Consider the following 25,220-nt stretch of genomic DNA (forward strand, 5'->3'; position numbering starts at 1 on the left):
AAACACTGATCGAGTCCTTAGCTTGAAGTGTTCCTGCTGTTTAGAGATACAGCTCGAGAGCACAAGTATGACAAGACAGTCTTAAAATGAAACTGCGAACAACCTTTTTGTACTTGTATGTGGGAGACGGACCATGTGTTTTTCATACATGACTGTCTGCAGCAATTTGTGAGCAAACTGCCAAAGGGCTGACTTCATCAGAGAGTTCTCACAGAAAACCCATCAAGCAAATGTGCTGAATAGCACGACCGGCCTTATGAGATATAACCATAGGTTTGTTTCAACTAGTCCCACCCCCCTCCCCGTACGAGAGGGTTCAGTTACCGGCACTGCCAGGGCTTTGCCCTTGATAGGAGGACTCGAAAGGTGTGAGGAGTTAGCTGAATGAGAAGTAACGGCTCCAACTGAAAAGCCGACAAGGGCTGACCCCACGCATCATCCAAATGTAGCCATTGGCTGAGAAAGACACAGCGCTCTGTGAGTGCCGAATGACCGTCTCTGGTCAGAGCAGCGGAGATTAACTTAACGTTTCACCTTTCGTCTACGGTCAGCGTCCCTAAACTCTGACGTTGTCCAGTATGAAAGAAAACTACATCGACAACCTCTGATGGGTTGTAGCGAGATGACATGGGTTGAAACTGTACGTCATGTGTTATCCGGTGTCGACGTTATAGGATTCAGTGCCTGCCTCTAGACCGTCCTTCTGTAGTAAACGTGAAACACAATGTTGACGTAACAACTGCAGTTAGTGCTCTCTACAGCACTGCTGTGGCGGGCATGAACGCTTTCGAAGTTGTCTTAGGTTCTGAATACTGTCGGTCTCATTGTAAAATTACTCTTGCAGTCCGACAGTGGAGAAACGCAATTTTACTAACGAAATGTTGGAATAGCGGCAAGCGTTCGCCTCTGTATCATCGACGCCATGTGGAGTTGTCGGATGACATTGTCGGCCATTGGTTCCTATTTCCAATTTGTTTCTGAAGGCATTGTCTATAACCTCTCGAAGTTAATCGTTATTCTTTTGTTCAAAACTATACATAAAGCAACCTTCAATTCTAATTGAAGTAACAATTTACGTCCATATTTACAGATATTTTAGTAACACTTTTTCTCGCCTGTATATGTTTGTTTTGCCTTACCACCGAAGAGGAACAACATGGATGAGAATATTTGCAGGTAAAAGGTGTCCGGGATAGAGATATACAGAAACAGATCCTTATAACGAAAGAACTGGATCTTTTATGTTATTGCGTAGATACGGATTGGTACGGAGACTCTTCAAGATTTGGTCCTGACCGTTCCATGAACATCACTGAGTTGCATGGCGAATGGGCACGAATGACAGGGCACATTTATCTCAACATGCCAGTGAACTATGCAGATCCACAGATGCATCCCGAGTCATTTCCAAGTAGTATGGTGCCCTCCGACACACTATTATTCGATGTCACCATATTTCTCCATGAGACGTTTCCAGTGCTAGCGCGGAAAGGGGGATCCCATTTCCTGGTCCCCTCTGTCATCCGATCTCACTCCACTGGATTTCAGTGCATGGGAGCTTATTAAGGATATTGTTTTTAGCAAAACTGTTCGAGATCTGGCAGAGACAACGGATCTACGATGCAGTAGAGGCAATAACACCTGTCACGCTTATGAACATGTGCTCGAAATGGAGTACCGTTTCGATACCTGTCGAGCTCCAGACGGTGGCCACGCTGAAGTGTACATACATGCGTAAAAATGTTTGAGGTCCTGCGTGCAATGTTAGAGAAATATAGTTACAAACCTCAACAGGTTCTGAAATATAGACAGAAGTTTTTTAATGATGCCACTGCCATTTGACTGTAATAATTTTTATTTTATTATTATACGATCCCGTTTTCAGTCTTAGGCAAGTACAAAAACAATAGAAGTACAAATCACAAAAATAAGAAACAGGGTAACCATGAAAAATTCTATAAAAATACCATTATTCTTTATCTCATTTATATTTCGAAATACGTCAGACAGATATGAATCACAAGTTCTTGTAGATAAAGCGTACCTGCTCATAGGCTCGATCTATAATTAGTAAAAGTGAGAACAAGCCTAAAATGCCTGAATGCATTGCAGATCTTCATTTCTGGACCATGAAGAGTAGCTGTTACATGAACTGCTAACCAGTGAACAAGTATGCGCCACAGTATTCTGGGTGGAAAATAAGTGACATGGGCATAGATGAAGTGATGTTCCAAAGATCGTCTGAGAGATATCGCAGTGTGCCCAATGTGATATGTGGTGTGCTAGGGATCAAGGCAGCTGAACTTTTTATTTCGCGTGATGGTTACGTTATCTCTGTATTTATCGGTACTTAACAGTGTTTACATGGAGGTCAATTATTAGAGTTCACATGTTAACATCGTCAAGAGTCGTGTCATGATATATGTGTAACAAACATGGAATTTCAACCTTATAATACAGTTAATTGTGTAAATCATGATGCGCTGTATGGGCGGGTAGTAATATGTATCGATGCAAACAGCTACACAGTACGCAGACGCCCCCAAATGTCCCTCTCAGTAGCACCAGTCCACCAAGAGAACCACAACACAGTGGTGACGGAATGGTGGGAAGGGGGAAGGAATATGTATGCAGCTGTGGAGTCAACAGAAAGTGAGAAGTAATTCAAACCAGATAGACGTGACACTGGAAGGGAGGGACAGGGAATAGAGGGGGAAGGGGTAGTCTGAAGAAGTGGGTCCCCAAAGGATGGGAACCAAAATTCACGAGATTATTGGACTCAGATCCATACTATCTGACGAAGAAATAAAACTTCTGTAGAGTCCATGTTATAAAACTTATTGAAGTACTAATAAAATTAGTGTACTCTCATCCATAACACGCATTGTGAAATAGCTTGAGAAAGTTCTTCGTCAACATCTGCGCTGCAATTAGCATGCGGTTAATAAAATTGTAAGATTTCGTAATAAAATAAATGCACACTATAAAGTATTTTCTCAAGTATAAAACAATAGTTGTTCGGTCACTCTGATAATAGTATCTAAAAATTCAGTGGTTAAATCAGTAGGTTATTCATTCAACTTTCAACGTATGAGACAAGCTAAATGATCGAGTAATACCAGGCAATTTCTACCGATGGTATAATAATAAAACAAAAATTATTATAGCCAAACGGCGGAAGCATCATTCAAAAAATTTACGATTACTATGGCTCCAGCCGAAATAAAAATTATCAAATGTTTTTGTATACCTCTGTATAATGACTACCACTATAAGCTACCCATTCAGCTGTTCCCATTTTTTTTAAGATCTTGGAGTGGTAATGTTAACTGTACAGCTGATTCGTCTTTTTTTTTCTAGAAACGGCGATGGGAACTTCTGTAGACGCCCAGAGAGGCTCTCAGTCTGCGTACGTGTCTGCCGTCTACAGGTAAGCTTTCGCAGCTTTCTGCTTGCGTCTAGGAATTAATTTATACTTTCCTCTTAACACCCCATGCACCTTGCAAATCGGTAAGAGATGGAACTTGGACGTAACTTGCATCTAATCATACGTCAAGATTCAGCACCCGGAAACTTCATTTATAAGACTAAGCAAGTCCTTTAATGATCTGATTCTAGATATGCCAGTAGTATCAGAAATATTTACCGGAGCAACCATAAACTGATCATAGTTTTAAAAGAGGGAAATTTTGCTTCTTTTCAGTGCCAGTGAGATGACTATTAAGCGAGGTCTGTCGCCGTGGCTACACAGCGATTTTATCTACAAGAAGACTGCTACGGGAAAACAGTTCTTTAAGAATGTGGAAATCCTACAAGGGTTCACTAAAAAGGTAGTTTCATACTATAACGCCACAAGTAAGAAGAGCATGTCCGAATGTACAGCTTAATGTAAATACTCAGAATTCATACAGCAAGCTGAATTAATGCGACGTGTTTAAAGAACGCAAGAAACCATGGACTGTGTTTATAATGATAACAAAAATCATGTGTGGGTAGCAAAAACTTCTCAAACCCTGCAGAGCAACAGGTCGAACTGAGCTTGAAATATAGATTTTAGTATGTCAGTCAATCGTGTTGCAGCTCAGTACGAAATATCATCTGCTGTGTGACAGGGGAGTGGTGACGCACCAATCTCTAGGCACCCTACGAGCAAATATTTTCAGTGATACATTAGAGAGTAAAATATTGCTCTACTTACAAAATTATAAGCCGCACTGTCACTAAGTTATGGTCACAGCTCCGCAGAAAGAGCAACGTTTCTCTTTTACACCGGTATCATTCTAACTAAATATTCCTTTCATTTAGTACGTCTTACATAGAATTCGTTCTCTAAAGTTAAAACCTTCCACATCTCATTTCCTCAAGTGTTCACCACATAAAATCAGAGAAGCAAACTGACCGGAGCACAAAAATTCTCATCCTAGTCTCTGAATTTCAGAACCTTTGGTGTCGTGGTGTCTGCCAGTGTTTGGACCCAATTTTCCTTTCTGATGCATGTAAAATAAAGAAAGAAAGTTTCGTCGTAGAACAGTAGGAGTAATTTTTGTAAGTTAGATAATTTGGAACGAAGAATTATATTAGCCGTAGCGAAAGTGGATAGAACTCTTGTATTCGTGAATGTTGCGGTGCATCCGTAAAGTTAACAGCATGCAAGACACTACTGCGAGATATCATGGAGTCTCGGTAAAGTCTTTGGAACTTAATTCGGCCAGGAATCACAGAAGACATCGGATGAATTCAGAGCACTCTAACAAGATCGTAACACTTCCGTCAGTATAGGCCGGAATAAAGCCCAACGGAAATGTTCAATGAACTTAAACGGTTGAGGGGCTGCATTCTTTGCACGAAACACTGACGAGTAAAGTTAGAGCACCGGTACCCGAGATAGGTTGTGCTTCACTTTTGTTTAGTCCATCATACATCTCGTACAGGCTCAAAGAGAATTACTTAAGAAAGATTTATTTTTCCAATGAGTTACATGGAGTTTTAGAGTCATAGGTTATTTTTCAATTTCCTGCGCTCATAAACGTCCATTGTTTCACACTAAATTGCTAAATCACTTTTTTCTCTCATTTTCAGGTAATTAATGAAAGGAGGTTGTCAAGGCAATCAAATAAGCAGAAGACAACATCAGACAGTGTTGACGAATTTGGTAAGTCGACTTCCGTTGGTGTCTTATAAGCGAAATTACGTGAAGTTCTCCGACGAATGATATCCTGTTTTACAGGGAGGAAGCGGCGAGTGGCGTTTCTGGACATGCTGCTGGAAGCTTCTGAGGGATCACAGAAACTCACTGATGAGGCCATACAAGAGGAAGTCGACACGTTCATGTTTGAGGTCAGCGAACAATACTTGTTTCTACCAATACTAAATGAAATTAAGAGAGTAATTTTTTATGAAATCTAACGGTGACCATCGCTGAGAGGAAGATTATCCTTTTTTTGTCTGTTAACGTACAGGACTGCCTAAGACGCTCACCAGATACAGACAGGATTATATGAAATGAAACTTAATTCGAAATTCACGTTGACCCTGGCTCGCCATTCTGATACGACTAAGTTATTTAAGAAGGCTTGTTTAAATATCTTGAACACTATTGAACTCAATGAGATATTAATTAGATTCTCATATCACTATCGTTAATCTCTCAGTTACTCGTAGACCCTTAGTTAAGCAGGTCGCCCACCACAGTTCAGGCACAAAGTTCACTCGCTGGATCTGCAAAGATACAACAGCTCAAACTAAATAAGTTCATACTTTTCCTTTGGCCTGCGGGGCGAATTTAATGATATCGTTTAAGTGAGGATTAAGTGTTGCCAGCCGTATATTTAAGCGATACGGACATTAAATCAAGAAAATATCGATTATTATGTTACGTGTGTCGAGTTCCAAGCACCACTTTATTGCCCAGAAGACTGAGATGCAGTTATCTTTTCGCACTATTCCGTGGTACACAAGAAATATAAATAACAGCCATGCTTCATCTGCAAGTAAAAATTAATCTTTATTTTTCTGCATTTACCTTTGCTCGAAGAAAAGGCTATTATTTAGTAATGTCACACTGGCATTTAATCTTTACCCTAAGAACGGGAAGGCTGGTACTAAAATAGAGCGTGCAAAATCTGCGGTTAGAATGCTTTGGACTTTCACTTTACCCTCGAAAAAAAGGAGTGGGCTCTCCTGCAGGATATAAATGAGTAAAGTTCTAAAAACACACAAAAAGAAAAATATACACAACTAAAACCAGTTTGGCTCGTTATAACGTTGTGTTAATAAACGCTACACCATTACGCCAAGAGACCGTTAACATTTTGAGAAGCGTGTGGTAACGACAGACAGCGTCTTTCACTCGAACTCATCCAAAATTATTCAGTAGGTTTCAGGCCGATGTACCCACGATGTCATACAATAGGATTGCATCTGCCTATACTTTATGCGAGAACAGCAACACTGTTCACGCCGTAAGTCCATATCTTAAATGATGCAGCACACGTGGGCGTCAATGATTATCGATTGTAGTTCCTCCAGGAGTTAGCTAAGTCGTTTCCGAGAGGATGAGGTATCTGTTTTAATTGATCTTGTGATTTTCATTCGTATGCGGTAGAAAACATTTTCGCGTCTGATTTACCATTACATAGACAATTATTACAGTTTTACCTCATGAATGAGGTGGAGTCGCCGACTGTAACACAGTGTTTTTGTTTTCCAGGGCCATGACACTACGTCGGTCGGAATGGCTTGGGCGCTTTTTCTGCTGGGCCATCATCCAGATGTTCAGGTGAGCAAATTAGTGGTGACATGGAAAATACATGAGTACATTTCCTTAGTAATTTACTTCCCTTTTTCGTAGGTGTCACAGACACGTGAATAGTTTCTGTTATCATAAATGTGACGTCTTACAGACTACTAATATATGACATTTTGGGTTACAGAGTAGCACGATTCTTGAATATTTAATAACAACCAATATATAAGTCCTCGTCTTAACCCATGTTAAAAATGAAAAACTATTTTCTGTTGCACTAAAGATGCTTCCATTGCCTAAGAAAATATTTATCTGTTGAACCAAAGGAACTATTCAGAAAAAATGAATTAAAATATGATTCAAAACTTTGTTTGCTACCCATCGCAAAGTTTATTTTATTTGGCTAATGATTGAAGATTAGTATTAAACTCCATCCTTAGTCACTGAGAACTTAGTTATGGAAACTGAATTTCAGTTTTACCCCAGGTGTTGTATCTGTGGATATTAACACTCCTCTCAAAATCTGATAGATTACATGTTCGCTTCCATGTCCATGTTCCGCAGCAGTTGATATAATCAACTATTAATTGTTTTCCCGTCTTAAGCTTAGTTCAGTAAAAGGGTATTTTACACCAGATGCGTTACGTTTTTACTTATAAAGCATCTTCTGCAGTCATTCTTCAAATACGGACAGATAATGTGTTGGTACATTTTTGTATTAAAAGCTTAATTTCCGCATAAAATTTGTGTTTAGCCTGCTTACGGTGCTCATGCCTCTTGTTCACATATTCTTCAAACTACTGTTTTTTTCCTTCTTTGTTAGCGGAGGGTGAAGTCGACAGAAACTCAGTTACACATTAACCCCTGGCAGTTTTACGCATGTTTTGAAACCACGTTTGCTGACGATGCTTTGGTGTTATTGCCATTTCACCTCAGTTTTGTAAAACTTGCACATGTTCCACACTCAGCTCAGTGTTTATGTTTATACATTAGTTTTCCGTGTATGTTGTGAGTTAATGACGCTGTTTTTTCATCATAGTCTTCTATGTGTGTGTTTGTGTTTATGCGCGCGTGGAGAGAGAAGAGAATGAGAGGGAAAGATTAAACTGCGTGGTGGGGCAGTAGAGAGAAAAGACTTGTTTGTGGGGCGGTGAGGGAGTGGAGGTGTGATGAGTGCAAATATGTGAGTATGTCTGAGATGTTCAACAGAGAAGTGGATGTCATGATTTTTGTCACAATCATGTGTGTGTGTGTGTGTGTGTGTGTGTGTGTGTGTGTGTGTGTGTGTGTACGGGGGAGAGGGTGAATTGTGTTTGTGAGCGTAAATTAGTGAATATGTCATATAAGTTCATCAGAAATGTGAGTGAAGTGGGAAGCGAGAGTAGTAGTTCGAATTTGCGTCTGGGAAAATGATTATAGGGAGGAAAACGGGAAGAAGATGGTAGTGCTGAAAGGGAACTGAGTGGGAGGGTTGGGGCGATAGTCTGTGGGTGACATATGTAGAGATGTAATGATATACCTGCATTTTATATTATATTTCAGTGAGAATGATATGAAATATTTTCAGATACCAAAAGCTTGAATATAGCTCATAAAAAGTGGGATTCATTTCTAAAATTCTTTCCAAAATCAACAGAAAATCAGGTCTGTACCATAAATCACGACTACACCAACTGAAATGTAATGTGTGATGGAAAATGTATAGGTCAAATAAGGAGAAAATTTGACATAAATTACAAAGAACATGTAAGAGAACGGAAGTACAGGACAAATCACACTTTCAGCATTACCAACATAAAATTACAACCAGAAACACAAGGATAAACAACAAACAAAAAGCTTGTCGCCCAACAAAGTACTACCAAAATATTCACACAATTGTAACAGAAAAGAAAGAACTCATAAACGATGAGACCAACCTATCTAGCCATTACTTTTTAAACTAATAGACCAATTAGTATAACATTGAATTTAGCCATATGAGCAAATCTCTATAAGTGTCATCCACCAACCATCACCAACGCCACACTTCTCTTCCCTCTCACCTCTACTATCTCCTCGTAGTTTCTTTCCCATAATCACCTTCCGACCTTCTATAATCGAACCTAAAAGTGTTGTCCCACCGACATCGCTCACATCTCTGCTGGACATCTAAGACATTCTCATTGATCTACACTCGCCCGCAACTACCCAAACACATACACACACGCACACACACACACACTTTTCTCTCTATCCCCCTTTTGCCACAATCTAATCTCTTTGTTTCTTTCTCTTCTCTCTCTCTCTTTCTCTCTCTCTCTCTCCCCCTCTGTCAACAGACACACGCCGCTATTAACTGATAATTTATTCGCGACCAATTTCTTTACTCTTAAACAGCCTATTTATGTGATTAGTGGTGTTACATATATTAGAACATTCACAGACGTGGGAGATCTGACCACAGTCCAAAGGAAGATATTATTCCGCAAAAATGCCGAATATTTCGCGAACAACATGGTTCTTCCAAATAGAGCTATCCAGACGTCATACTACTACTATATACGCACCCGGTTGTGTCATGGCAGTTACTCTTCACATCTTTATAAGATAAAAGTCCAGCCATCTCCAAATTGCAAAGTCCACACAACTGAGATTACAGACCTCAACCATGCGACAGTAGGGTGTTCACGCTATGATAGATAACGGCACAAGTTTCATAAGGCCTTGATCAGAGCCTTAATTCCCAAACCTACATCTGTGACAGATCTGTTTCGGCAGCTGACCACAACGGACTATTTCAGTTTCTGCAAGAAGCGGATATCACATTTATAAGTCAGACACAAAAGTTACAGAGTAAGAAGTTGTGATATATGAACTGTACTGAATGCGTCAACGTACAAAGTGTACCTTGAAGTTTACCTGGAATTAATTTCCAATGCCCACTTAGCATATATCACACTGTATACCAAATCTGTAGCTACTCAGTTCTCTGGCTAAATAGTTAATTCCAAAGGCCAATAAATACGAGTATAGATGCTCCCAAAGTTCGTAGTCACAGACTCAATCGCCAGAGAGCGTCTCCGGAAGCTAATCTACGTCACACTACTAATCGCCTGACGTTGGAGTTGTAATTTTATTCAGGTTCCTTCTATCACAGTCACAAGTTGTCAACCTACGAAGAGAACAAGCAAATAAAAATAAATATTGTGAAGCGTGCGGAACACGTGAAACTACAGGAGTCTTGTGAAGTATTCAAAAGTGAGACGAAGTGAAGGTAACATAAACACTGGGTGAGAAACGCGAAAAATTATGAAGTTTTTTCGATTTAAGGATAAAAAAGAAGGAAAAAGCAGTGGCTTTCAGAATAGGTAAAGAAGAGCCAAGAATGCCATAAGTGAAATGTACGCATGTTTGATAAGGAAGCACTGCTTTTAATCTAAAACACCAGAACACGGAAAAAAGATCCCAACACGAAGAAAGAGTTTAGTGACACAAACGAAAGTCGGTAGGCTTGTTTTTACATCTGATAAATAATGTAAATTCAAATTTAGCAACTGTCGCACAAATGTGGCGCTAGTGCCGCCATTATGAGGATGTAAATCAGGTTTACTTATGTTTAGAGGATGTAGATAAGGTTTACACGTTGTAATGGTCGTAAGCATTATTTACCGTGTAGATGACTGTGGGCAGCGGTGGTTGCGGAAAGGCACGGTCACGAGAAGATCTGGTTCCGGACAGCCACGTGGCGCTACCGAGAGGTGTATGGCAGGGATTCGAGCACTGGTTGGAACCACAGTGACACAACTGATTGAAATGGTTCAAATGGCTCTGAGCACTATGGGACCTAACATCTAAGGTCATCGGTCCCCTAGAATTTAGAAATACTTAAACCAAAGGACATCACACACATCCTTTCCCGAAGCAGGACTCGAACCTGCGTCCGTAGGGATCGCGCGGTTCCGACGCAACTGATACTGTTACAAATCGGTTATTTCAAGTGCAGCTCCAAGTTTGACGCCCTGTAACATGCATTTCACTGATCCCAAACAACTACCATTTCCAACTTTAGTGGAGTCTAGCGGGACCTCATTATAGGGAATAGTGGAGGTCTGCTGTGTTTTTTGATAAAATCTGGTTCTCCCGCGCTGGCAGTGATGGCCATGTGTTGGTTAGTAAGAGGCCAGGTGAGCATGTGCAACCAGTCGGCGTCCTAGTCACACTGGAAGTGCACTTGGAGTTATGAATTGGGGTGTGATGTCGTAAAACAGCAGAAGCCCTCTCGTGGTTATCCTACAAACCCTGACCGCAAATTTGTACGTCAGCCTGCTGATTCAATCTACTGTACTGCCTTCATGAACAGAATTCCAGTGGGTGTTTCCCAACAGGATAACGCTCGCTGACATACCGCTATTGTATCCCAACAAGCTGTGCAGATTGTTGACGTGTTGCCTTGGTCTACTCGACCACCAGATATGTCTCCAATACAACATGTGCGGGACATAATGAGACGACAAATCCAGCGCCATCCACAATCGGCATTAACCATTCCTATCTTGACGGACGAAATGCAACAAGCATGGAACTCCATCCACCTGGTCCCGGCGGAGCTTCGAGTCCTCCCTCGGGCATGGGTGTGTGTGTGTTTGTCCTTAGCATAATTTAGGTTAAGTAGTGTGTAAGCTTAGGGACTGATGACCCTAGCAGTTAAGTCCCATCAGATTTCATACATATTTGAACATTCGGAACTCAATCCCAGAAACTGTCCTCGGCCACCTGTACAGCAAAACGCATCCACGCTTGCAGGCTTGCATTCAATATTTTGGTCGTCATATCAGTTATTCATGTCCCAGCATTTCAGACTTACAATGGCTTAGTTCGCGCTTCCAGTAACCTAGCATGTCAATCGCTTAAACACATTACCTAGAGAAATGAATCCCTGAAATTTCTATACTCTACATTATTTCTCAGTGCTAGGATTTTTTTGCCGACAATGTATTATGTACCCACACCTTCAAAGTGATCAAACCAGAAACTTTATAAATAAAATGTAACAGGTTTGAGGAAACCATATTCCTTAGTTGTAGGAAAAACCATTAATAATTCATACGACAGGCTATATAGTACCTTGCAGAGGAGCTTACGACATAACCACGGACGAATATTGCATATTACAGCAACTGTTCGCTTTTGCGTAATCATTACTGACTTCTCTAACTATCTGATCCGTACAACTGCAATAATGATTGCAGGAGAAGGTCTACGCAGAGCTAAACGATGTCTTTGGAGGGGATGCCCGGCGGAATCCTTCGATGCAGGATCTCAACAACTTGAAGTATCTGGAGATGGTGATCAAGGAGTCGCTCAGGCTGTATCCCAGCGTGCCTTTCGTAGGCCGAAAGGTTACCCAGGACGTAGAAGTAGGTATGTAAAACACTTTGTTTAATATTTCATCTGTCGACTCTTCACCAATGACCGTACCACTTGTGGAAAGTACCGTTTCGTTTACGATTACGTTCTCTGAGTCATGTTGCTTATTTGTAACGGAGACTTTCTAGTGACGTATTTAATTATTCCGCAAACCAACAGCTTCCGGAGAAGGAATGGACTTACTCATTCATTTATTTATTGATACACATCCTTTCCGGAGTTTGTGTTCGCTTTTGTAGTCGTCACTGAATGAAAATGAGTATATTGTAAGCCTCAACGCTTGCGTGGGTAATCACAGAGGGTGAGCAGAGTAGACCCATCGCTAATCTTAATTTAGCAAGGTTAGCAAGGAATGAATGCTGGGAGATGAGTCTAAGATATATGTCAGGTTACTTATTTGTGGTGCGATGATTGGTCAGGCCGAACGCGTCCTTTTCTCCCTCCACTCTTTAGAAAGTGGAGCCGTTTCTCTGCATCAGTGATACCAGGGATTTTGGCTTCGGCGTGGTAAGGTAACGGACATTCTCTGTAGGGCTGTCTCGTCCAAGTACTGGTTGCAGGTATCTTTCAGCGTCATTTTCGCTATAGGAGTGCTTTTAGGTACATTAATTTTGCTCCTTTCAGTAAAGTTCCCGGCAAGAGTGTAGTGTGAGCTATTGACTTCGTGTGAGACTGAACCACTGATATTTCAAGCGTTAATCAATAAGGATTTGTAGTTAATTAGTACTTTGTCCATAGATGCTCACGTATAAATTTGGATGAAATTTATCCCAGTTTGCGTCCAGTATGGAGACCATTATTCGCCATCAACCCGAAGTGCTCATGATTTTACAGCTACCAAAACATAAAATGTAGCATTGTGTTGTACATTAAATTACACGTAGAATGACTGCCTATACCCCACATGCATTATTAATTGGTGATTATTCTTCTGAATATTCGACATTTTTGTTGGCAGTAATATATGTAATATATAGGCTTCACCCACAACGCATTGTGTTTCCTAGTTGGTTTGGTTCACATGTAAAAAAAAAAAAAAGTACGGTTTGAAACTCTTAAAAAGATCATTGCGTTGTGTTTATGATTTCACGGATAAGATAAAATAAAAAATGAAAAAATTCAGTAGTGAGAAGCATTATTCAGAAAGTTATCAGACAGTAAACTTCAGTCATTTCTTCATCTTGTGTTTGCATCACCATATTTTACGAATTTCATCCAGTACACCTGCCATGCATCACAATACGCCGAACAACGCTATGACCATTTCTTAATCAATTACAGTCTTGCCTAACTAAAGCTAGGAATGACTGTGAAGTATCTGTACGCATTAATTTTTTCTTTTGTCAATTGTGCCTGATGTAAGGAAAATGTTTATTTCCTGATCTAACAGACACCTCGTGTGTTTGTAACAACTACATATAATAATCAAGGAGCTGTTTCATTGTTAGTAAAATGAAAAATTATTCAAAAATTATCATAATAACTGTGGTACAGAAATTGTTATAAAATATTTAATGTCAACAATTTCAAGTTCTCGTTGGTGGGAGATGCCTGTAACATCCAAAATTCCCTTCATTTAATTGTCCATATTAATTGCTATTTTTAGAAAAAATCGATGATCTGAGACAGTTCTGGTATGGTTTAAGTGCTTAAAATTCGTCTGTGTATACTTTTGACTTGACTCTACGCTGCGCTGCGTACGCTTCTCACGGCTGGATCTGCTTATTCGCCGATTCACGCACTAGGTAGGAAGCGCTCCACAAATCGCTGTCATAAGTGGTTCTTCGTGCAGCAGAAATGAGTAAATTGAATACTACAGTGCGCCTTAGCAGATAAATTTTTGACAAAGTATTTTTTTCTGTGTATCCTTCCTGTGTAAAAAATTTCAGTGTTGTTTTTGATATGTAGTGTAAAGCCTATTTTTACATTCGATGACAAGGACTTTTTGTTGTATGTGTTTTAGGTGAGCTGGAATGTCAGTTTACCTTTACTTGTTCTGGACTCCATTGACTTTTTCTCGAGGGCATTCCAGCTGATCCAGTCTCCAAGATATTTGAATTCCTTGTCCATCTCAATTTTTTCAACATACAGCGGTTTCATTTCAACATGGTGATGTATGGTGATGATAAGCCTCATGTCTGATTTGTCCATCTGGCAGGTGGTTACCACCTTCCGAAGGGAACAATGATACTTTTGCACATCCGCAAAGTCCACCGCGATCCTGAACACTGGCCGAACCCGGACCGCTTCAACCCTGACAACTTCCTGCCAGAGAACGCCCAGGGAAGGCACCCTTACGCCTACGTGCCCTTCAGCGCCGGGCTTCGCAACTGCATAGGTAAGCAGTCGGAACGACAATGCTGCTGCATTCTGCGCCACAAAGAATCTCTATATTAAAATATTATGGTAGTATCTGAATACATATTGTTGCAAAGCATCTCCATCTACTGAAAACAAATGACATGATAAAGCTTTAAATCCTCTACGTTACGTCATGAAACCAAGAAAATAGTTAAGTAGTTAGCAGACGAAGTAGTGTCAAATTTCTTGTTTGCTTGTTTATTGAGACAGCGTCTGATGCATATCTTAAGAGGTATAGTTTGTAATCTGCCACAAACTTGTAACATCAGTGATGAAGATAACAATTATTTCTCTACGATACCTCATTTTGAAACATTTATATTACATCATGTTATATACTATCTTAAATGTGTTACGCTAATATCTTCATCTCTGCTGATTTTAGTCCATATTTTCTGCTGTTTCTTTGTGTGACGAGGTCTTAGCTCATCTCCCCGACGTCTTCCACAAATACGAGATACGTTAAACATTGTAATAATTAGTCCTATGTTTGGCATCTACGTATGTAGTACACTCCTTTACGAAACTTAAGGATTTAATATGTTTTCCACCTTAAAAGGCTAACTTAAAATAATGATATTTATGGATCTTTAACTCAGTACCTAAATGTGACATTTTTGATCAATAATAGTATTAGGTACATCAGTTGGAAGGATGTAATTTAAGTAAAATACAACCATTTCATACTTATAAAATATATCTACGTTTACCGTGGCGAAACTGATGGAAAGTACACACTAAACAATGACTTACTTATTTTGAATCCAAAATAAGCGGCACCTTACCATGATACACCATAACTAATATGTGATTAATAACACTGTTTTTCTAGTAAAATTAATCATAAGGTCACTTTACTCTTGAGTACATCATCCAAAACATATTTCCATAATACACTAAAACTGGAGATAAAACAATAATATGTGCATCCTAGTAAAACTTATCAAAGTGTGACTTTACTAAGGTCACTTTACTCTTGAGTACATCATCCAAAACATATTTCCATAATACACTAAAATTGGAGATAAAACAATAATATGTTCATCCTAGTAAAACTTATCAAAGTGTGACTTTTTTAGTTGTTACTATTACTTTCAGACAACCAGAACTTTGGCAGGGTGACTTGTACTCTGGTAAATCAACTTATTCTAATTTTTTTCGCAATTAGGGTCTTTCTGCTCTATCAAGGCATTCCTGTAATCAATAAACTTTAACTGTGTTTCTGGTCAAATTACCTATATTTTTCAACAGTTTCCAATGGTTTTATTTTTATAAATATTTTATCATTGCATAAATTTTCCTAAAGGCTGATTGTTCTTACAACGAACAATATATACATTTAACCAAAACACTGTTTCACTACATCTGTAAATAAAACAATGACAATGGCTTTCACAGGGAAGAATCCAGCCAGATCAAAAATGAGAAAATGTTAGAACACTTCAGTTATCTAGGATGTGATACTGACTTCAACGATGACAAAGACATTTAGAAGAAGGTTAATAAATTTTAAGCTGTCTTTTCTATAAAATTACGGCTATACATTCTCTTGCATATGGTTCCGAATCATGAACACTAACGAAAAAAGAACAATCACGCATATAGACAGCAGGAGTGAAGCTCACGAGATATCTGAGGAATTATAATGAAATGGTTAAAAAAAGAATGAAACAATAAGATTAGATTTAAAAACCGTTTCAGTTACTGACAAGATAGCAGAAAATAGAAATAAGGGGAAGGATCATGTTGATAGAATGACAGAAATTAGATTGCCAAAGAAAGTAACGGCCGATCATAAAGCGATAACAAGACGAACATCTTAAGAGGTGGATGGATGACAGAGCCTGGAACATGAGACTATAATATCTAACTCTTGGAAGGAGATGATGGCTACAATGAAAGCATTAATGTATTTCACCACAAGTTGGCGATATGTGCGGCTCTGAAAAAACTATGGTTTTCATACTATGTAAATAGAACAGCATCTGCTCCAGGAGCCAGTTGTGCTGGCACGTGTTGCACCCTAACTAGTCAAGGCTAGAACAGTAATAGCAATGTTGCCGATCGAACCTTGCATCCAGAACCAGTGCCTGGACCGACCTTCAGGCAGACATTGAAATGGTTCGTGGTAGTTTCCTCGGCTTAGCTACTGGATACTAGCATCCGGTAGCAAACCCGAGGAGACCATTAAGAATTATTACGGCGGGAAATTCAACGCAATCGCAGTAAACTGCTTCAAGTTGGGTTTGGTAGCGAAGTGTCCCCTACGCTGTTGCTCGACAATATATCCTAAAGGCATATGATTTGTCTGATTGACCTGTTCAGAGCCTTCATTTAGGCGTTTGAATTACGTGTTGGTCAGCTCCTTCTGAAAAAGAAAAAAAGAAAATTTCTGTCTAGAAGCTTTTCAGATAATTACATTGTTTGCAAGTACCTCTCCTTGAATCTGCAAGTTTCCCTCGTTTGTGGAAACACAAACCTCCCAGTCGTTGGACTCGTATTCTGTGTAACAGGTCCCTTCTGTAACTACAAAGCTGCACTAGGAGGCTTCCTCAGGAGAATATTTTCTGGCGACATGCTTTGTTGACAGTCTCTCTCACCTTTCTTCATACTCTCTCTTCATTTCGGCACTTAAGGGCATTCGTCCCAGAACCGACGGCTTTTTTAAAATTCTCTTACCCCTCACAGTAATACTGATCTGAAATGCACAAGCAGCTCAAATTATGTAAAAATAATTGCCGATATTCGGCAAAGTATTTTTGAGAAAATCATTTGCATGTGTATTCTATTATGGTGTTGACAAAAAATAGCAAAAGGTTAAAAAACCGAACACTATTTCACTGACGTTCCAATTCCTTTACTGCCACTAACTCGACAGCTTAGGAAAACAGTCAAGCTACATACAACATTCAGGGAAGTATGTTATACATCCAGATAAACCTTCTGAGGCTAATATGTGAAAAATAACAAAATTTATTTTACTACGGGAAGTATATATACAAATAAGAATTTATAAACACACGCATTAATCACCATATTTTAGAAGTTTCAGAAAACAGTAGGCAGGGGAGATGTATAAGGTCCTTCTAATTATACGTGACAAGTTTGGTGAGTTTATTCATTTAAGAGGACAGTGTACCAGAATGATAAAAATTCAGGTTTCCGATAAATCGCAAAAGAGGATCTACAAACTTCTTAGCTTAGCACTATGCTGTTTTAGAACATTCAAGTTGCATGTTCCTGTTAGTCATCTGTTTCTTTTCCTCCACGCTCTTTCTCTTTTCCTTCATTTATCCTTGCTTCCTTGGTAACAGCTTCTGCAGCTGTCTTGGCTTCGGTTACTCTCAGCTCATCAGTAACAGAGTTTTCAGTATCCACTTCCCTATGCAGCTACTTTAGTTAGGATTAATAGACTCCATAACAGCAAGGAATGCTTGTGAATGTATTGTATGCCGGTACAACGAATTTCTGTAGGTGGCTGTTGAACCAAATGATGAGCTTTATCGATGCTGCCTTGAGCTGGCTGGCTCGAAACATCCGTTCGAAATGAAATTTCTAACACAGAAAACCCATTCACTGTGTTTCATATTCCTAAAGCAAGAAGTAAACAAATATGTCATAAGATCTTTGCTTCCAAATACGCCACAGGTTTCTAGATACTCCTATACTTAGGTTCCGATAGTCAGAGTCTTCTAGAATACGTCTGTGATTACGATCCATATTTAAAAGCTGAAAAAGTAAAGAAAAGAAGAAGGCATCGAGGATACGGTTGCATTTTAAAATGACGGAGGGACGCAGAACCTGTGCAACATTACGTTCAAATTAACTATACGAACAAATGGTTAATGAAAATGTTTATAAAATATACAGTTTTTGTACCTGACATGAAATGCACTTTTCTATAGAGCGTACGTATTTTGCCAAATTGTTGGTCATTTTTCACGCGCAGTTTCTCCTAACTTTTAACGTCCTTCTTCACCACAGAGCCCGCATCTCGCGGTCGTGCGGTAGCGTTTTCGCTTCCCACACCCGGGTTCCCGGGTTCGATTCCCGGCGGGGTCAGGGATTTTCTCTGCCTCTTGATGGCTGGGTGTTGTGTGATGTCCTTAGGTTAGTTAGGTTTAAGTAGTTCTAAGTTCTAGGGGACTGATGACCTAAGATGTTAAGTCCCATAGTGCTCAAAGCCATTTTGCACCACAGATACTAGAGTTTCCAGTTTTATTTTCTCCAAATCTCTCACGGTGTGCGTGTCACATTCAAACAAAACATGTTAGTTTCGATGGTGGTGAACAGACTCTTGTGCTATCTGGTACTCCTAAATTACACATACCAAACGCTAAATTTTTTAAAGTAAGGTTAAGTAATATCAATCAATACCATTTTGGCCTATGATAATGGGATTTTTGCAGGTCAGAGGTTCGCCATCCTGGAAGAGAAGACAGTGCTGTCATACATCTTACGCAATTTCCGCATAGAGACGGTGGAGAAACTGGAAGACCTGAGGGTGGTGGGCGAGCTGGTTCTGAGGCCAATCAACGGCGTCTACGTCCGCCTGACGCCGCGGTAGAGCGGAAGACACTGGACCACAAGTCTTACGCACCAAGTTTCTAGTCCTTAGTTTTAAGTTTTGTAAAGTAAGTGCTGTAACCTATAGCAATAAATAAACTCTTTTATATTTACAATATTTTCTGGCCAACAAATATTAATACAATTGTGATTTGAATAGTTTGGTAAATTTCCTTGAAAGAATGGAACCTTTTTGCTGTACCTTCGTAGTTGGTAAGGTTACTTATTCCAAGAATCGTATGAAAAACTAAATACAAAAGCAAAGGGGGTAATACAGGGGTAGATTTAAGAATAAGAAAAACAATAGGAACGCGAATAAGCTACAATGAACAGTATAGTGAACGCATTATTATAGCGAAGACAGATACGAAGCCCACACCCACCACAGCAGTGCAAGTTCATATGGCAACCAGCTCCGCCGATGAAAGAAGGTTGTATACGTGGGAGAGACCTGCAGACACAGGACGATTTCAGATTGACTACATCTTGGTTAGACAGAGATTTAAGAAGCCTATTTAAATACTAAGACCTTTCCAGATGCAGATGTGGACTCTGACTATAATGTATTGGTTATGAACTGCAGTTTAAAACTGGAAGGTAGCAATTTAAGGATATGGGACCTGGGTAATCTGAAAGAAACAGAGGTTGTAGAGGGTTTCAGAGGAAGCATTAGGGAACGATTGACAAAAACAGGGGAAAGGAAAACAGTAGATGAAGAATGGGTAGCGTTGAGAAATGAAATATCGACGACAGAAAAGGATCAAGTAGGTAAAAAGAGGAGACCCAGTAGAAATCCTTGGGTAACACAAGAGATATTGATTTTAATCGATGAAAGGATAAAATATAAAGAAACAGTAAATGAATCAGGCGAAAGAGAACACAAACATCAAAAAAGTGGAAACGACACGAAGTGCGAAATGGATGAGCAAGAACGGAGAGGACAAATACAAGGATGCAGAGGCATATATCACTAGGGTAACATATATACTGCCTACAGCAAAATTAAACAGACCTTTAGAGAAAGGAGAACCATCTGTATGAATATCAAAGACTCAGGTGGAAAACCAGTGCTATGCAAAGAAGGAAAAACAGGAAGGTGAAAGGAGTATATAGAGTGTCTATACAAGGGAAATGTACTTTACGGCAATATTATGCAAATGGAAGAGGACGTAGAGAAAGATGAGAGGGATACATGATACTGCGTGAAGAATTTGACAAAGTACTTAAAAACGTAGGTCGAAACAAGGCCCTCGAAGTAGACCACATTTCGTTAGAGCTACTAATAGCCATGGGAGAGCCAGCCATGACAAAATCTCTTCCATCTGGTGGGCAAGATGTATGAGACAGGCGAAATACCCCCAGACTTCAAGAAGAATTTAATAATCCCAATTCCAAGACAGCAGGTGCTGACAGGTGTGAAAATTACAGAACCATCAGTTTAATAAGTCACGGCTGCCATGTACTAATATCAGCCCTTTACAAGAGAATGGAAAAACTAGTAGAAGTCGACATTGGGGAAATTAAGTTTTGATTCCCAAGACATGTAGGAACACGCTATACAATATTGAGTCTATGACTCCACATAGAAGATAGGTTAACGAAAGGCAAATCTACCTCTATAGCAATTATGGACTTAGTGAAATCCTTTGACAATTATGACTAGAACACTCTTTTTCAAATTCTAAGGTGGCAGAGGTAAAACACAGGGACCGAAAGGCAATTCACAAGTTGTACAGAAATCAGACGGCAGTTATAACAGTCGAGGGGCACCAAGGGAAGCAGTGGTTGGGAAGGGAGTAAGGCAGCGTTGTAGCTTTTGGCAGAAGTTATTCAATCTGTATATTGAGCAAGCAGTAAAGGAAACAAAAGAAAAATTAAGAGAAGGTTTGCCGATGACATTGTAAGTCTGTCAAAGACAGAAAACAACTTAGAAGAGCAGTTGAACAGAATAAACAGTATCCTGAAAGGAGAATATGAGACGAACATCAGTAAAGGCAAAACGAAGATAATGGACTGTAGTTGAATTAAATCAGCTGATACTGAGAGTATTAGATTAGGAAATGAGACACTTAAAGTAGTTAATGGGTTTTGCTATTTGGGGAGCAAAATAGCTGAAGACGTTCGGAGCAGGGAGGATATAAAATGTGTAGTGGTTATGGCAAGAAAAGCGTGTCTGAGGAAGAGAAATTTGCTAACGTCGAGTGTAGATAAAAGTGTCCAGAAGTCCTTTCTAAAAGTATAAAATGGAAAGCAGCCATGTGTAGAGATGAATAGGAAGTTCTAAATGTGGTGTTACGGAAGAATGCTGAAGATTAGATGGGTATATCACGTATCTAATGAGGAAGTACCAAATAGAAATGGGGAGAAGAGAAATCTGTGATCAACCTGACCAAAAGATGGGATCAGTTGGTAGGACGTATTCTGAGGCATCAACGGATTACCAACTTAGTACTGGAGGGAATTATGGAGGGCGGTGTGGAGGGAGGGGGGGGGGGGGGTTCGGAAGGATGAAATCGTAGAGTCAGACCAAGAGATAAATACAGCAAGAAGATCCAGAGGGATGTAGGTTGCAGTACCTACTCGGAGATGAAGTGGCTTGCAGAGGATAGAGTAACATGGAGAGATGCATCAAATCAGGCTTTGGACTGTAGAGCACAACAACAACGTTAAATGTTTTCATTTGAAGTGTCGGGCTGCCGTACAGATGAAAACAGAAGTGAGTGAAGTTCACCCCAGCTCTGCACCTACTTAAGACCATTTATGTTTGTATTAATGAATTTAAACCTGTTTGGACAAGCAATGAAGAAGAATCACGCTCTAGCCGTCCAACTGAGGTCACCACAAAGGAAACCATTGACGGAATCGATGATATTTTTATTCAAGACCGCCGAATAAAAATTCGCGACATTGCTGGCGCTGTAGGCTTCTCAACTGAGCGAGTGCGTGATTTTCAGCATGGGAAATTGGCTGTCTAGGAACTGTGTCCGAAGTGAGGGACGGGATTGATCAGCGACTAAATCGATCCGGCGTAACATTTCAACAATGTGTTTGACAATGTTGAATCGCAGTCTGTAAGACATTTTGCGTCGACCTGTGCCTTTTGATGAAATCTGGATCCATCATTACAGACCAGAGAAAAATAGCAGTCAAAACAATGGACAAAGTCTGATGAAAGAGCACCAAAGAAAACAAAGTCCGTGTTGTCAGCTGGTATCGTGATGAGACTGTTTTTTTGGTGCTCACAAGAAATAATCCTTATAGATCACTTGGAAAAAGGCAGAACCCTATTATGCTTCGTTGTTGGAATGTTTGAAAGTTCTGTTGGCTGAAAAAAGACCGAGGTTGACACGCAAAAGTGCTCTTTCATCAGGGTAAGGCACCAGCTCACACATAAGTTATTGCAAAGGCGAAAGTGCATGAACTGGATTTTGAATTATTTCCTCATTCATATTCGCCAAATGTAGCCCCAAAAGACTTCTTCCTGTTTTCTATCCTCAAACTCGGTTTGGTGAGAAGGAACTGTCTTCAAATGAGGAAAATCACAGTTGTAGTCAACGAGTATTTTGCAAAATTTGACACTTGAAGTTCCAGACCTTCAGAGTTTATTACAGTATGCAGTTGGTGACACCTGTTAATAGCACGAGGCAGTTCATAGTGTTCCACACGTCGTAGGCTTTTGTAACACAGCGAACTGGAGGACTTTTTTCCTAGTCTGTAATCTGCAGTCAAAGACTGCTGACAGAATACCAAGTCCCGGCAACAGTACAGAAGGCTGAACAACGAATTCGGCGAGTACAGCAGAATGGAGCGATCTCTTATTCAGAGGCCAGTGGCAATGGCTGTTACAGTGAGAAGGCTTTGCGTTGAAGGCAATGATCTACTTGAGGTGGCTGTCCCAGGAGCAGTGACTTCTGACAGATTTGCGAACACATTCGTAGTTCCCCAGGCGACTGGCAGTTTTGCCGGCGGTCACCTGGTGTAGTTGCCGTCGCTTGAAGCATATCTTCTGAACATACAATGCCACGGTCTCCCCTAAGGATAAGTCTTCGGTCATCGTTATAAAAGATGTATGAGAAAGTGGCAATAAGAAATAGAAAAAAGTAAAGCATGTAAACACGCACACTCATAACTATCACCGACGCCTACATCCACACTTATACCCTGGAAATCAATGTACTGTGCATGAACAGGCGCTACTTCATATTTAATATTATACACACTTGATCCTCTTCCATTTGCGAATGTAGGAATCCGCAAGTACTCTAATCTCTCTGCTCTCAGTTTCACTGACCTGACGTGAAGTATATGATGAAGGGACCAGAACTATGAATTGTGTTTTTCGAATCCGGATTCTATTAACTTCTCCAACAAGTTTGCGAGATTGAAGCCACGTAATCGTGAAACATTGACATGAAATTCCTCTGGGCAGTGATGTATCTCTGAATTTTTTCGACATCTGCTGCCGTCTCTGGCTTATAAGACTCCAAACTCTACAGCTGTACTATAGCAGAAACAGTCTCTATAGTGCTATTTTGTCAAAAACTGACATTTTGAGCCCGTGGCTGTGTACAGAATGTAGGTTAACTCTTCCAAAGAAGATTACAGCAATCAGACACTTTTTACAACGCTATTGAAACAGTTCCGTTACCGGTTTCAAACCGACAGGTTCATCTTCAGTCGGCTAGTTCACGTTTTACATTAGATTTCGTGTTTTGTTTCCCAACCTGACAGAACTTCCTTGGGGTGGTGATTTCCTACAAGCAGAACAAGATACGAGACAACCTCTTTTTAATTCTTATTGTGCCTTACGATGATTTTATGCGATGTAACCAAATTATTGTTATTAAATGGAGGATGTTTCGTTTACTTACAATGAAGAATCCGCACCATTACGTTCCAGTGCTGCAAGACGATAATCAACCTGCAGTGGAACGTAATAGCGCGGATTCTTCATTGTAAGTAACTGAAACAGCTTCCATTTAATAATAATAGTTATTTGTTTACAACACTTAGAATCGTCGTGAAGCACAATTACAAGTGTAAAGACACTGTCCCACATCTTATTTTGGTTGTAGGGCATCACCACCCGAAGAACGTTTGGTCAGGTGCGGGAACAAAACACGAAATCCATTGTAAAACATGATCTAGTCATCTGAAGATGAACCTACCGGCCCTAAACCGGTAACGGCCCTGTTAAAAATAAATAAATAAATAGCATTGTAAAAAGTGTCTGATTGCTGTGATCTTCTGCGTAAGAGTCAACCTGTAATCCCTATAGTGTCGAAACCATGATTTCATTTACAGACGCATGACACTTCCTATAAAAATGCCGTTGTACTCCTCTCAAACTGAATTCACCTGTTCATACAGTTTCATGCCATTTTTTAGTTTAACATCTAAATATACACTACTGGAAATTGAAATAAGAACACCGTGAATTCATTGTCCCAGGAAGGGGAAACTTTATTGACACATTCCTGGGGTCAGATACATCACATGATCACACTGACAGAACCACAGGCACATAGACACAGGCCACAGAGCATGCACAATGTCGGCACTAGTACAGTGTATATCCACCTTTCGCAGCAATGCAGGCTGCTATTCTCCCATGGAGACGATCGTAGAGATGCTGGACGTAGTCCTGTGGAACGGCTTGCAATGCCATTTCCACCTGGCGCCTTAGTTGGACCAGCGTTCGTGATGGACGTGCAGACCGCGTGAGACGACGCTTCATCCAGTCCCAAACATGCTCAATGGGGGACAGATCAAGAGATCTTGCTGGACAGGGTAGTTGAATTACACCTTCTAGAGCACGTTGAGTTGCACGGGATACATGAGGACGTGCATTGTCCTGTTGGAACAGCAAGTTCCCTTGCCCGTCTAGGAATGGTAGAACGATGGGTTCGATGACGGTTTGGATGTACCGTGCACTATTCAGTGTCCCCTCGACGATCACCAGAGGTGTACGGCCAGTGTAGGAGATCGCTTCCCACGCCATGATGCTGGGTGTTGGCCCTGTGTGCCTCGGTCGTATGCAGTCCTGATTGTGGCGCTCACCTGCACGGCACCAAACACGCATACGGCCATCATTGGCACCAAGGCAGAAGCGACTCTCATCGCTGAAGACGACACGTCT

General features: G+C 40.3%; 1 protein-coding gene across 1 annotated transcript in view; it reads left to right on the forward strand.

The window, feature by feature from the left end:
- LOC126281357 (cytochrome P450 4C1-like) overlaps positions 1-19,199 on the forward strand; it is a 36,682-nt gene extending 17,483 nt beyond the window's left edge. Inside the window, exons 5-12 of the mRNA XM_049980266.1 lie at positions 3,361-3,430; positions 3,704-3,830; positions 5,080-5,152; positions 5,228-5,337; positions 6,710-6,778; positions 11,977-12,148; positions 14,313-14,492; positions 18,925-19,199. Of these exons, the coding sequence (XP_049836223.1) occupies positions 3,361-3,430; positions 3,704-3,830; positions 5,080-5,152; positions 5,228-5,337; positions 6,710-6,778; positions 11,977-12,148; positions 14,313-14,492; positions 18,925-19,082 (959 nt within the window). The 3' untranslated portion in view covers positions 19,083-19,199. The remainder of the gene's footprint in view (positions 1-3,360; positions 3,431-3,703; positions 3,831-5,079; positions 5,153-5,227; positions 5,338-6,709; positions 6,779-11,976; positions 12,149-14,312; positions 14,493-18,924) is intronic.
- The last annotated feature ends 6,021 nt before the right edge of the window (positions 19,200-25,220 follow it).

The sequence above is a fragment of the Schistocerca gregaria genome, chromosome 7 (genome assembly GCF_023897955.1).
Source record: "Schistocerca gregaria isolate iqSchGreg1 chromosome 7, iqSchGreg1.2, whole genome shotgun sequence".
Classification (NCBI taxonomy): Eukaryota; Metazoa; Arthropoda; class Insecta; order Orthoptera; family Acrididae; genus Schistocerca; species Schistocerca gregaria.